This window comes from Tauraco erythrolophus, chromosome Z (assembly GCF_009769465.1).
Source record: "Tauraco erythrolophus isolate bTauEry1 chromosome Z, bTauEry1.pri, whole genome shotgun sequence".
In the NCBI taxonomy this organism is placed as follows: Eukaryota; Metazoa; Chordata; class Aves; order Musophagiformes; family Musophagidae; genus Tauraco; species Tauraco erythrolophus.
The window spans coordinates 20,624,516-20,637,489 of record NC_141496.1 but is presented as its reverse complement, the minus strand read 5'-3'; the positions used below and the strand labels follow the sequence as shown (position 1 = coordinate 20,637,489).

Here is a 12,974-nt window from a genome sequence, read left to right as displayed (position 1 = left end):
GCACATTTTTTGGAAAATTTTATCACTTTAACTTACATTGTCTTTGTACCTGAGAGACAAGAATTATTACAAAGAAAGGTCTGTTTCCTTTCTCAGTCATTGTTTGAAATGACTGGATAGTAGTTCTTTATTTGAGGGCTTTTTTTTTTTTTCTGCTGACAGCGTTGCATCCAGCGAGGAGAGATGCCTTCCACCTAACCACCTGCCCAAATCATGATTACTGACCACAAACTCCGTGCCACTGGTAATGACGGCAGTTTCCCTGGTTCACCTGACAAGAGGAGCTCCTCATTTACCGTTGTGAGGTTATGAGTGTTGCCAGGCAAACAGCACAGAAAGAGTCCTGGCCACCCAGGACATGTTTTTGTGTCACAGTTGTGTCCTGCAGAACAATTGTAGTGGATCTCTCTGCAGCACCTGGCACATACCCTGTGCCGCTTTTCTCTCCTATCCTCTCCTCTCCTCTCTTCTCTCTCCTCTCCCTCTCCGATGCCACGCTGCAGGAGGTTGGCCACCTTTCTTCCACCATGCTCTCCTTCCACACAGGCAGCTGCTGCAGGCGAGCGGTTGTCCACGGAGAGACAGATGCCGCGGCCATCTCTGCACTGGAACAGACCTACCCCAGGAATCCCGTTACCAGCATATTGATGGATCTTTGGCTTTTACACGTTACAAATGCCTATGATGTGTACGCGCAGCGCACGTATAACGCGTGCGAGGCGGTGGATGTCTAACATCTGCAGTCCTCGTGCACTATGGGGACTGAGCCCCCGTGAAAACGTGGCTTCTGCGGTGCTGTCCCGGAAATCACAGGCTGCGTCTCAGGGGCAAAGCCACGGCCTCTCACCCCCCGCTCCCCCACCACCCTCCGAGGGCCGCCTGCCCCCTCCGTTACCCACCCGTGCGGGGGAAGCGCCCCGCGGCCGGGCTGTATGGCCCGGCCCAGCCCGGCCTAGCAGCGGCGGAGCGAGGCCGCGCCGCGCTCCCGGCCCAGGCCGCAGGGGGCGGTCCGCGCTCGGCGCCTCTTGCCCGGGCGCAGGCGCCACCGTGAGCCCGCGGCGGAGGGCTGCCCGGCCGGGGACGGCGGCTCCATGCGCTGCCAGGTAGGTGCAGGCTGCCGGCGCCCTTGGGGAGCGGGCCTCGGCTGGAGGCGAGGCGGGTCCCGCGGAGGGGCGCCGGGCGGGCGAGGCCCGGGCGGCGGAAGCGGGACACGGATCCGCGCTGATTTACCCCCCCACCCGCTTCCCCTTTCCCCGATCTCCTTCCGGCAGCCGAGGCAGGACGAGCGCGACAGCGCCTGTCGGCGTTCGGAAAAGCCAGGAAAAGCTTTTCCTCGCGCTGTTGCGGTTCCGGCTGTGTCGGTGTTTTCGCAGCCGTTACCGTGCAGGAACTGGGGGGGGGGGAGGGGGCTGTTCCGTGGCCCCACTCCCCTGACCGGCGCTTCTTCCCCGCGCAGGTCTCGGTGCTGTATTTCGCCCGGAGCGCGGAGCTGGCGGGGCTGCGCTGCGAGACCCTCTCGGTGCCGCGGCGGATCAGCGCCCTGCAGCTCTGGGAGGAGATCGTCAAGGTCCACCCCAGGTACTTGGGAAGGTCACAGAATCACGGAATGTTAGGGTTTGGAAGGGACCTCAAAGGATCATCTAGTCCAATCCCCCTGCCGGAGCAGGACCGCCTAGATCGGATGATGAGGTCGCTGCGGAGGTGCACGAACCTTAACGCGGTTGGGCTTTTCTGGTGAACGCGAACTCAGCGTTTAGATTCGAGCTGGAAGACATTATTAGTACTTTGATACCAAAAACCAGTCACATCGCCTTTTTTTTTTTTTTTTTTTTGTAACCTGCAGCTAGTGTTTTGCGTTTTGGCCGGTTGCAAATGCTGTAGCTTTATGTACACACGAGGAAAAACTAGGTCCCATAAACCCAAAAGCGAGGCCTGAGGGGTGGTTCAGGATATGTGGCTGTTGTCCAGGAGGGCCATAGTGCAATAACTCCACCGCACATGAAACCACCTGAGCAACGTTATTAACCCGTGGAGGAGGTAGGTGAGGTGTCTCAAGGAAGGACCAGGCACAGCCAGGGCAATAAATAAGAAATTCCTGATCACGTGCAGGTATTTTAGGTCCCTTATGGCTTGCTCTGGAAGGCAACTGAAGCCCTGACACAGGCTCCCAGCCATTCGACCCTCACATAGGCAACAGGCTCAGACATTCTCAACCTCCTCTGCTTTGAAAAAAAAACCAAAACAAAACACTGTTGGTTGCATTTCATAGGGAGTCTGGTCCTGAGACAGCGCTAGGTGTGCGCTGTAAGGAACCCTGCAGTACTGGTGCTCTTTGGAGGTATCAGCAGAAATCCCCCTCGGGTTCAGGCTGAGGGAAGGTGCTCAGTCCCGTCAAGAATGAGTGATAGACAAAGGTACAACACTCTTTTGGGGTTGGGAGTAAAAAAAAAAAAAGGTTTAACAGAGGTTGAGGTCCTCAGGATTTAGTGGTGAATGCCCTGGAATTTCCGTAACTTTGGACTTTTTGACTTTTTGCCAAAGTCCTCCTTTAGGCACTACCCTTCTTATTAGATCTAGTCTCAAAAGCTATGAAAAAAACTCACAACTGTTTAGCAATGGCATCTGTCTCCAAATGAGAAGCTTTAACCAAATGTTAGACCAGAGGCCTTTTCCTCACTGAGAATTGAGACCAAGTGTGTTTTGGGGGAGGAGACAATAAGGAATGAGTGTATTTTACTTTGGAGTCTATTACATGGTGTCAGAAGCAGGAGCAGCACCTTTGGTCAGTTTGCCATAGTTTGTCAACTTTGTCCTTTTATGAATGATGACTTGGGGTGGTACATTTTGCATGTGCAGTTACTTCACAGCGGCCTTCCTGGAAAATGCTTCTGCTCCTAGCTTTTCTGGAAAAACTGAACATAATCGTAGGGCATTGACCACAGACTTTTATGCACATTGCTAGCGGATATTCAGACTGCAGCTTGAGCATAATTGACAATGCTTGTCTGCTCCACCCATTTTCCCCAATGGATTAACTTGCAAGTGACATTAATTAGAGCCCATCCTTCTACTGTGCACTTCAGTTCTATAGCTGCACTCAGTTCCTCAGTGGTTTCATTTACTTTCATACAGTCCCTCCCTTCGGTCTACCCTCTTGAGTCAGTGCTACTGTGTTTTGCTCAGCCTGTGCCTTGCCTGCTTTTGTCTATCTGGCTGGTAGGAAATAAGATGCTTTTTACTTGTACCCTTTTGGCGTGCCTGCTTGTTCCCAGGATATACGGCTCTCTGCTATCTGTGGCACATTGTGTGGCCTCAAACAATAACACTTATCACGCCTGCACCTTCTAAAGTAAAATGTCGTCATTCTTCTTCTGGTGTCTTACTGGTGTTGCCCTCATACTAACTGTGTGATTGCACTTAGTCATGAAAGTGACTCCCTGCCCAATTGTATCCAGAGTAGTAGACTCTCACAGCAATGTCTCACAGGTGAGAAATCAAAAAATACATAGAAGGTCTGCCAGAAAACACGCCATATCTGCCCTCTTAGTTCTGTTGCCATTCCTTATCAGCATCAAATTTCAGACCTCTAAGTGCAAAAGACCCATAGCCTCATACACTGTGAGTTTACATAAGAGCAGCTGTCTGACCACTGAATGTTCATGAGCTCTCATGAACAGCATCCCGCAATGTTTCTTGCTGTGTAAGAAAATTGCTTCAGTCCAGCCAGATTGAATTAGGGGAACATTTCCTTCTAATCCCAAATTGGGTGGTTGCTACGCTCTTGAGTTACCTACTTCTTTGTTAGAAGCTGCTGAAGCAGCTCTGGTATACATTGGTTTGTTCTGATGTAGGCCTATGACCAATCCCATTCCTCACCTCTGAAAATTAATACTGCGTTGGTTTCTCCTTAGCCACCGGAAGAAGATCCAAGAGTAGGAGGCGAGTGTTTGTTGTATTTTTGAAAGCGTATTGGAAGCAGAGTTGTGTAACTCTCAGTGGTATTTACCTCAGCTGCCCTAGCCTGTGCACCAGTTTGTTGTTTAATGAAGTCTCATGGTTAAATGCAAACACCCTATTTAGAAACCTATTTGTGCTCCTGCCAATCCCCCTCAGGCTTGCTGTCATCCGGGATCAAGTGGTTTTTGCTGTTCGGCAGGAGTACGTGCTTCTTGGAGATCAGCTCCTGGTCCTGCAGCCCGGAGACGAGATTGCCATCATCCCACCCATTAGTGGAGGCTGAATCTGTCCAGGTTCTGTTAGGTAGGTATCACTTCTTGCTTAGCTTCCTATGGGGTGTCATCCTGTTCTAAAATATCTCATGGATTCTGTATAATATTCCTATAATCTTTTTTTGTTTAGGTCCAGAAATGTGATTGCAGTCCTCTCCCTCCACCTCGGTACTCTTTTGAGAGAGTATAACTTGCATTTCCTGCTGGAGAGGACCATTGTGCTGAACAGAAACTACAGACTGGTGCACCAATAAATGATTAACACATATGCAGTAAATGGAAAAAAAAATTGCCAGAGAGGTCAGGCATTGTTTTGAATTTGGGTTTTAGGTCTTGTTAATCTTTCATAGTTGTTTCTGTCTGACAGTACATACCCAGCTTGCTTAAATAAGATAATAATGAAAAACCTCCTGCTGCTTTTTAACAGAAAAGATGATACAGAAAAAGAATTGACTGCTGCTTAAAAAAAAACCTTTTTTTTTTTCTTTTTTTGGTTGCTGTCAAAGGAACAGGTCTCCTTAGAATAGCTTCATTTCTTTGCATGCTTTCAAGTGCCAGTCCATGTATTTACTGTAGCTTGTTCCATTGGTGCTGCTCAAAGTACTTCTTTTCTTTCTCGTTCTTAGGTGAACTGATGACTGATTTCTACTTGGAGAAATCAGAAGTGTCTCCTGTGTCACTGAAACAGACTGATAGTATGAGGACCTGAATGTCCTGGAGACATTAAACTTTAGGATTAGAACTCTTAATCTGTGTTTATCAGAAATCTCCATTTTAAACCGTGTTTGATGTCAGGATAAGATTGGGAGGAGTGGCCGACAACCTTACCACAGCTTTACTAGCACAGTGGTCCATGCTGGTTGATTATACGGTTAAACTGAGGCCTCAGACTAGTTCTAGTTTTGTCCTAATGAACCAGTCTGTCCTACCAGGAAGGAACCTGTATGCATGAAAAACCAGGTCATTGGTTGATATTTGCAGTTAGTATTCTCTCAGCAAGTCTGCTGAGAAGTGAATTTGCTGTGGAGACTGATCTCTTGGTGTGAGAAAGTAGATGATGCGTATTTTCTGCATAAATTGGGGCATCAGCACTGGATAGAAAGCAGTTGGCTAATGCTAGTATTGCCAAAACCAACAACAGAGTCTGTTTGGTTTCAGCTTTTCTAGTGAGTTATGGATGAAAGCAAAGATGTGCCAAAAGATTTTATCAAGCTCAAGTCTGAAAAGCTCTCTGTAGATGAAGTGTCAGAGCTTGTCATTTCGCCATGCTGTGGGGCAGTGTCTCTGTTCATTGGTGAGTTCTGAGCTGGATCTCTGGGTGTGTTAATAGTCTAATAAATGGAACCTAGATTGTCCACACCCCAAACTCATGCTTCTCAAATAAATAAATTCCTGGAGTGAACCCAGGATGTTTAGAAAACACATTCTGAATCATTTAGAACAAGACCATGGCAGCTCTTTAGACAGTTGTACTGGGACAAAGTGGTGAGAAGCTTCCCTGCTGGTGTGGCTATCCTAGGGCTGAACAGAACAGCAGCTCTGGAGTACAGGACTGCCTGGGAGCTGTTTTGACATCCCCTTGGGACACAGCTTGTTCAGAGTGGGAAGTGGGATGTTGTGGCTATGCAAACCACAGGTCCACACCTGTATGAAAGCTCTAGCAGCTCGGATGTTGGCAGAAAGTAAAACACTGTTTTATCCATGGGCTGGTGAAGGTCAAGGCTGATAGCTCTGTCCTGTTGCTTAATGTACATCGTACAGATCTTGACTCTGTTTTGTGCTTAAACCTTAGTGCTGCTGGGCTACTAAATACCAAACACTTAAACATTGCATGGGCAAATGCAACAATTGCACCTTAGCTGTCACCACAGAAGATGTCCCAGCCTTGGGCATAACAGGCTGCAGACTTGTATAATGTGTAGACTATGTTCTTCCTTGTAAAGATTTCTCTTGTCCAAAGGATCTCTTTCCACAGTCATGATTAGGGGAGATTGTTTATATTTGCACAGTGCTGACCTTGACCATAGCAGGAGATCCTGGGTTTTACCCAGTATTTATGTATAATATCTTAACAATAAATACATTATAAATATATATTTATTTACTTAATGCTTTTGATTGATTAATCATTTGTGTTTAGGTACTACAAGAAATAATTTTGAAGGGAAAAAAGTGGTTCACTTAGAATATGAAGCATATACTTCAATGGCAGAGACTGAAATAAAGAAAATCTGCAGAGATGTTAGACAGAAATGGCCGTCGGTCGAACATATTGCAGTGCACCATAGACTTGGGTATGTATGGCCAGACCCCGTCCTTCTGCAGATGCGGTATTAATCCTTGTCTGGTGCATGGCTGTGCTTACATAGTTGCAGGATGTGCAGGAGTCTTTATAAACTGTAATTCAGCAAAGCTGGCTGCAGGATCAAACTCTCACTGCAGAGCTAAGTTTCAGAAACCATCTTCTCAACAAGGTGTGTATTGGTAGTGTTAGCTGGAGTCCACATTTAGGCTGCAGGATCCTTGATGCTAGTGTGATGGTTTGCAAGTGGGGAGAAGGGATTGACATTTCATTCCAGGGAAGGGGAGGATGTTTGGGGTTTTTTTGTGTTTATTTTTAAAGACGTGAACTTGGCAGCACTCTCTTTTCTCTGATCTCTTTCATGAAGGTGCTTCAGAATCATAGAATCATAGAATGGCATAGGCTGGAAGGGACCTCAGAGATCATCTAATCCAACCTCCCTGTCATGGGCAGGGACGCCTCTCAACTAGACCAGGCTACTCAAGGCTCTGTCCAACCTGGCCTTGAACACCTCCAGGGAGGGGGCATCCACAACTTCTCCGGGCAATTTATTCCAAAGTCTTACCACCCTCATACTGAAGAATTTCTTCCTAAGATCTAATCTAAATCTGTTTTCCTTCAACTTAAACCCATTTCCCCTGGTCCTATGAGTGGACACTCTTGTAAAAAGTCCCTCCCCAGCCTTCCTGTAAGTTCCCTTCAGGTATTGGAAGGCAGCTCTTAGGTCCCCCCAAAGTCTTCTCTTTTCAAGGCTGAACAATCCCACCTCCCGCAACCTGTCCTCGTAGCAGAGGTGCTCCAGCCCCTGGATCATCTTTGTGGCCCTCCTCTGAACACGCTCCAACAAATCTATGTCTCTCTTATGGTGGGGACACCAGAACTAGACACAGTATTCGAGGTGGGGTCTCACAAGAGAATGTTTACTTATTGTTAGATTTAAATCAAATTATGCCATAGGGAACCTGAAAGCTTAGACTATGTGGAGGGGAAAGGCATGGTAGTTGCCAGTCATGCTTGCTGCACGATCTCCAGTTCTTCATTGCGTCTTGGATAAGTATTTTCTGTTGGGTTCAAAACATGGAACACTAGTGTCTGACATACTCTTGAGCCTTCACTGTTCATCAGATTTCTCACTGAAACGAGCAGGATTTGCAGAGTTGGTTGCAAATGATTGTTTCCATTTCTCTCAGCAGAAGGAACTTACGAGGTGGTTGCAAAGGGTAATATTAGCTCTGAGGGTTAGTTTCCTTAGATTTCCCCTGTAGTCAACAGAGAGGGTGATTCTTGTGAGGGCAGCTCAAAGCATTTAAGCTTAGATTTTTCCTAAGATGAAGTCTTTGCCAGAGGAGTCTTGCTATAGAGAGAGGGTTTGGAGACAGCTTTGGGGAATACTAACCTTGTGAGGAGCAAAACGAAACCTTGTGCTACTTCTGTTAAGTTTGGAAAAAACCCACACTAGACAGGAAAAACTTCATAATTTGACATCAGAATTTGTCAAAAATTAAGTTTCATTGCAAAATCTGCGTAGTTTGAGGCATTTAAATTCTTCTTTCACAAATTCTTGTGCAAGCTGAGATGATTCCTTAGGTTTTCACGTAGGAGCTGGCTGTTCCTAACTTGTTATTGCTCATTATTAAGCCAGCTTCCAAAGAGTTTCCTATGCATTGTTGCAAGTGAGCAATTTCCCCTTATTAATTCCATAGACTTTATTTTAAAAAAAGAATGGAATAAAAAAGCCTATGTCTGGTGGGTTTGTTTATTCTAACGCATGGAATTCTCACATCTGGTACTGGTTTTGGTTGTGGTTTTCTTTCTTTTTAAAAGTGTATAATCTTCTGGACATGGCTTGACACTTGCTCAGTATGAATGAGTCAGGAGAGCGTGTGGCCAGAATACTGACGTGACATGGCCACAACTTGTGGGTGCTCTTGATGTTAAGCATTAGCTAAAGCTGCTGTTGTTCCTCTTTTCTCCCTAGTGTGGTTCCAATAACTGAAGCAAGTGTAATTATTGCAGTCTCCTCTCCACACAGAGCAGAATCCCTTGAAGCTGTAACGTACTGCATCAATACCTTAAAAGCATCCGTCCCAATATGGAAAAAGGTATGTCTGGAGAGAAGCTTGATTGCAGGCCTGTGCAGACAGCTGGACCAAAGGCCACTGCTGCTCTTAAGGGAAGGAGCTGAAGCATTACAGGCAGCAGTTGCTTCTGATGGGACGCTGATGTTTAGCGCCAGTGAGTTTCCTCTAATGCAGCCAGGCCCATCTGTGGCAGGTAGGGCACCTGGAAGGCCCTCCCTTGCCTGTACCGTCCAGCTCCTCTCCCTTTTAACGTCATCCTGGGGTCAAAGTGAAGGAGCCCTGAGCTCTCCGCTTTTGAGTGGCAACACTCAGTTCTGCACAGGCTTGTGGAAGAACTTTGAGTCAGCTTTGCTTTGGACAGCATTGCAGTTCACAAGTAAAAGTGGGGATTTTTTGTCTTTCTGTTTTCCCCTCATCCCTGTGGCCTTGAGAAAGCACAAAGCATTAAGCAACCGCACACAATGAAGAGATGAGCAGAGGTCCCAAAGCTAGTATAGGCACACAACAATGCGTGGAGAGGCCAGCCCGGATCTAGAGCGAGCCTCGTTGCATAACCACAGTGTTGCACGCAAATAATGAGTGTTACCTCTGCCTTCTCTCCCAGGCAGAACTTGGCATGTGCTAACAGTGATGTTCTCCACATTACTCCACTTTTCTGACACCTCTTTAAGAGTACTGGAGTTCTGTGGTCCCAGAAAGAAAAACCAGGGGCTCAGAGCCCTGCTGAATTTGCTGCTTGGGACTGGACTGTTTCTGTGTAGTCCAGTCTGTCCTGAAGATCTAACACTTAGTGTATTTTGTGTCTTGTTGTAATTTTTATTTTTTTAATATTGACATTTTGTATACTCTTAAATATTCTCTCCCAAAAACGATGGTACAGTAGGTTAACATGCCAACACGTAAAAAGGGCAGGTTCAGACATGAGTGCTGTGTACTCTACAGCTTTTATATCATTTCTTCTAGATATCTTTCTTGAATTGACTTGGGTATAGATGAGTCCTTTTACATTTAATGGGGCTCAGCCTGAGGTTCAGCATCTGCCCACATGTAAGTCAGTATGTTCTAAGGGTGCTGCCCTCTTTTCTCTTTGCCAGCCAAATGCAGTGTAGTCCTGTTGTGATCAGTAAATAATAGCAGGATGGCTGTTAAGTTGTTTGGCCTGGCTTGTGGCTGTGTGTAGCAGAGTCCGACAATATTTCCCATTCTTTTGTTTATATTTGCAGGAGATTTATGAGGATGAATATTCTTGGAAAGAAAACAAGGAATGCTTTTGGGTGAATTCAGAAAAATAACTGTACTCTTTTAAAAATAAAGTGTTACTGTTCCTAATCAGCATACTGGTTTAGCTTTGAGTTGTTTTTACAGAGAATCTATATTTTTAAGAAGTTGTAATAGTAATTTCAATCTGAATAATTTAATTAGGACTGAATGAAATGAATGAGTAATAATTAGGGGGTTTAAGTGTTCTTTACTTTCCGTTGAAATCATCTATGCATTTTAACATGGAATCATTTTTTAAAACAATCTTCCCTAAAAGTCTTGGTTGCAAGGTGTTTAGTCCTCTGTGATAATACTGCTTTAATGCTGTTACATTGGTAGTTTGTGTTCACTGTCTGCATGGGAGGTCACAACAAGACAATTGGATTTTTTTTTTAATATTAAAAAAAGTCCTGAGTGGTTTAATTTTATATGACTGCAGAAGTTTGCAAGCTTTATGCTATTTTGATATTCTTGTAACATGAAAGCTACTTGAAGTAGATTAAACATTTTGGTACAGACAGAGAAGAAAATATAAAGTATACCCCAGAGTTATTAACTTTTTAGTAGTGGTTATGTTCCAGTAGCTCTGTCTCACAGAAACACTTTTACTGTGCAGCTGATATTACAAGTCATTTGCATTAAAAAAATATGGACAGACCTTGATTCAAAGTTAGAGCTGATATTCTACTAGCAACAAACTTGCATTAGTAATAACATGCAAACCTGTAATTACTTAATGATGTTTAGACATGATTAATTTTGTAGGAGCTTTTTGACTCTGTAATTGTATGGTGCTGCAGAAAAAAGAAAAACCAGCTATTATTACAAATAAATAACTCTTAAGTTTAATTAGTTAGTAGTTTGACTTCAGACACATTAGGATTCAAAGTCATCAAAATGGATTAGCTTTTCAAAGAAAAGCGTCTATTGCATTTTTTGCAGTTTATATATGCATTTATATTCACATTTATAATTTTAATACAGGTTTTGTCTTGTTACTGTTTTGAAACCTCGTTAAAAAAGGCTGACATAGAATGCTTGTGCTTCCACGGGAAACAATGGGCTACTCATCTGAGTAAGATAATTTTGTTTATATTATTGTACTGTGCCATGTTAGTGTTTAGATGCTAAGAGTTCAAAGTCCCATTGTGTATGGCATTTTTACTAATGCCGAGAGGCAGTTTTATCTAGTCGTCATTATCAATGTAGACAAGATAGATATGAAGGAAGGGAAATGAGGTAAAGAAAAGTAAAATGATTTGCTCAAGTGTATGTATCATTACATCACACAACACGTAGACTCAGCTGTATAGTCCATTTCATTGTGTTTGCAGTAAAAAATCCACAAATAGCTGCTAGCTGCACAAAATAAAATGAGAAAAATAGGTGATGGTCTCTTCTTCCCTGGCGATCTCAATCAGTTTTAATACTTAGCAATGGTTACCATATCTGCATGAAGTAAACCCCCATGAAACATAAAACTTAGGCAGAAGCATGGTTAAACTGTGCTTGTTGATTTACTGATTCACTTTTCTCAATGGAAGTGAGCGAGTCCTTCCTCTGCAGGACAGCAGCTGCTCCTTGCGTGCTTACACATATGCAGCCTCCAAACCATGTGGGCCCTGTTATCCAGGCAGAAGTTCAAGGTTGAATTTTCTTTTGCTTTGGAGGTTGGAGAGAAGCCTTCTGCTATTTGAATGTCATTTTTACTGGGTCTTGTACAGAATCCTGAGCACAGATCACTTTGTCAAATAATTCTTTTTGTTTTTAGAAAACAAAGAAATACACAAACTTTCCCATTTTTGGTGTTCATTTTTCCACGTTCATGTTTGCTGTTACCATGCAACTAATTAGTATATTAATGTGACAAAAATTAACAGCTGGCTTGCCTTGCAGTAGTGGATTGTTTATGAACGAAGTAGAACCTATGAGTGCTTGCATACTGGTGCGGTGCTCTGATACAGAAAAACAGTGGTATTTAGAACAGTTAAATTGTACTTGGGGCCCTGCGATCAGGGGCCATTCCTGAGTCGCACTAGTGCCTCTCTAGTGCTGCAGTCCTCCGGAAGATTTCTCCAGGGTGACCTTAAGTGCACCTTCCCCATCAGCAACGCAGCTGGGAAGGAGGGTGCAGAAAAGAAGAGAAAGAATAATTGTGTACTTCCCCACAGTGACCAGGAACAATGAATGGAAGAGATGTTGTACTGAGTCACAGCTGAGTGTTACAATGTGTGTACGCTGCCATGGTCAAAACAATGAAATGTCATTTTGTGTCCCTAGCTGTGCGTGAGGCAAGTACTGCTTTGTTCTGGAACAATGATGTATCGGTATTGTGTAACTTTGGGTTCTTCAGCTGGCATCTAAAAGCGAAATGGAAATGCCCCTAGGAGGGATGATGTGCATAATTAGAGGTAAAATGTATCTCACTGAAATGTAAGTCCCTACTCTGAGCTTGGTGTTCCGGCACCCTCTGTAGGGCGACCTTCTCTGATAGGGAGGTGTTTTATGGTAAGAGAGCAAATTACTCTGTTCTAAGGCAGCTGCCTAAGGCTATGTCTGGAGCGACCCAGAAGCGCTTCCAAATTTCCAGGCCCAGGGATGAATCCCAGCTGCATCTGACTGTGTCACGGAAAGATGCGGCTGCACATGTCCTGGCTTCCACACGTGCAGGACTCGGCTGCTGGTTGAGGGCTACCTTGTGCTCTGGTGAGGTGAGTGGGATGATGGGCAGGCTGGGCAGCTGCAGATCAACGTACAATGCAGTCCTAGCTTTCTGGGACCAGTCCAGCTGTTTCTGTGCCTTGGCTCTTCAGCTCTATCACAGCATGCTGCACAGGTGGTGGCTCCAGTTGTGGACAGATGTTCCCGAGAACAGACGCTGCAGACCAGAGGGTCATCGTGTGATTCCTGTAGAGATCTGCCAGGTGAGGGATGTTTGTGGAAAGGAAGCACGTGTCTTCAGAGCAAGAGTTTGTCCTCGTGAAAAAATGTCTTGGTCTTGGCTGGCAACATTTGTATACACTGATCCATCCCTTTGTCTGGCAGAAGGTTCATATACCAGCATTGCTTAATTTTAAGAGTTTCCATTCCTGATTTTGTTCC

At 44.9% G+C, this 12,974-nt stretch overlaps 2 protein-coding genes across 2 annotated transcripts; both read left to right on the top strand.

Annotated features, from left to right (window-relative positions):
- The first annotated feature begins 1,076 nt into the window (after window positions 1-1,076).
- Window positions 1,077-4,252, top strand: LOC104373799 (molybdopterin synthase sulfur carrier subunit-like). Its single transcript, XM_086629533.1, has 3 exons — window positions 1,077-1,103; window positions 1,457-1,578; window positions 4,114-4,252. Exons 1-3 carry the CDS (start codon window positions 1,092-1,094, stop codon window positions 4,238-4,240), a joined length of 261 nt encoding a protein of 86 aa, XP_086485659.1. The 5' UTR covers window positions 1,077-1,091; the 3' UTR covers window positions 4,241-4,252.
- Window positions 4,253-4,512: 260 nt separating this feature from the next.
- Window positions 4,513-9,904, top strand: LOC104373797 (molybdopterin synthase catalytic subunit). Its single transcript, XM_086629532.1, has 5 exons — window positions 4,513-4,529; window positions 5,388-5,523; window positions 6,370-6,523; window positions 8,510-8,633; window positions 9,836-9,904. The coding sequence occupies exons 2-5, from the start codon at window positions 5,403-5,405 to the stop codon at window positions 9,902-9,904; spliced, it is 468 nt and encodes a 155-aa protein (XP_086485658.1). The 5' UTR covers window positions 4,513-4,529; window positions 5,388-5,402.
- The last annotated feature ends 3,070 nt before the right edge of the window (window positions 9,905-12,974 follow it).

Bases quoted from the DNA above. Each gene is read 5' to 3' on its own strand.
- LOC104373799 (XM_086629533.1), top strand. The intron at 1,579-4,113 runs GTACTTGGGAAG...AATCCCCCTCAG, and splicing joins ATCGTCAAGGTCCACCCCAG to GCTTGCTGTCATCCGGGATC.
- LOC104373797 (XM_086629532.1), top strand. From the start codon at position 5,403: ATGGATGAAAGCAAAGATGTGCCAAAAGATTTTATCAAGCTCAAGTCT. The intron at 6,524-8,509 runs GTATGTATGGCC...TTTTCTCCCTAG, and splicing joins GCAGTGCACCATAGACTTGG to TGTGGTTCCAATAACTGAAG. The intron at 8,634-9,835 runs GTATGTCTGGAG...TTATATTTGCAG, and splicing joins CCGTCCCAATATGGAAAAAG to GAGATTTATGAGGATGAATA.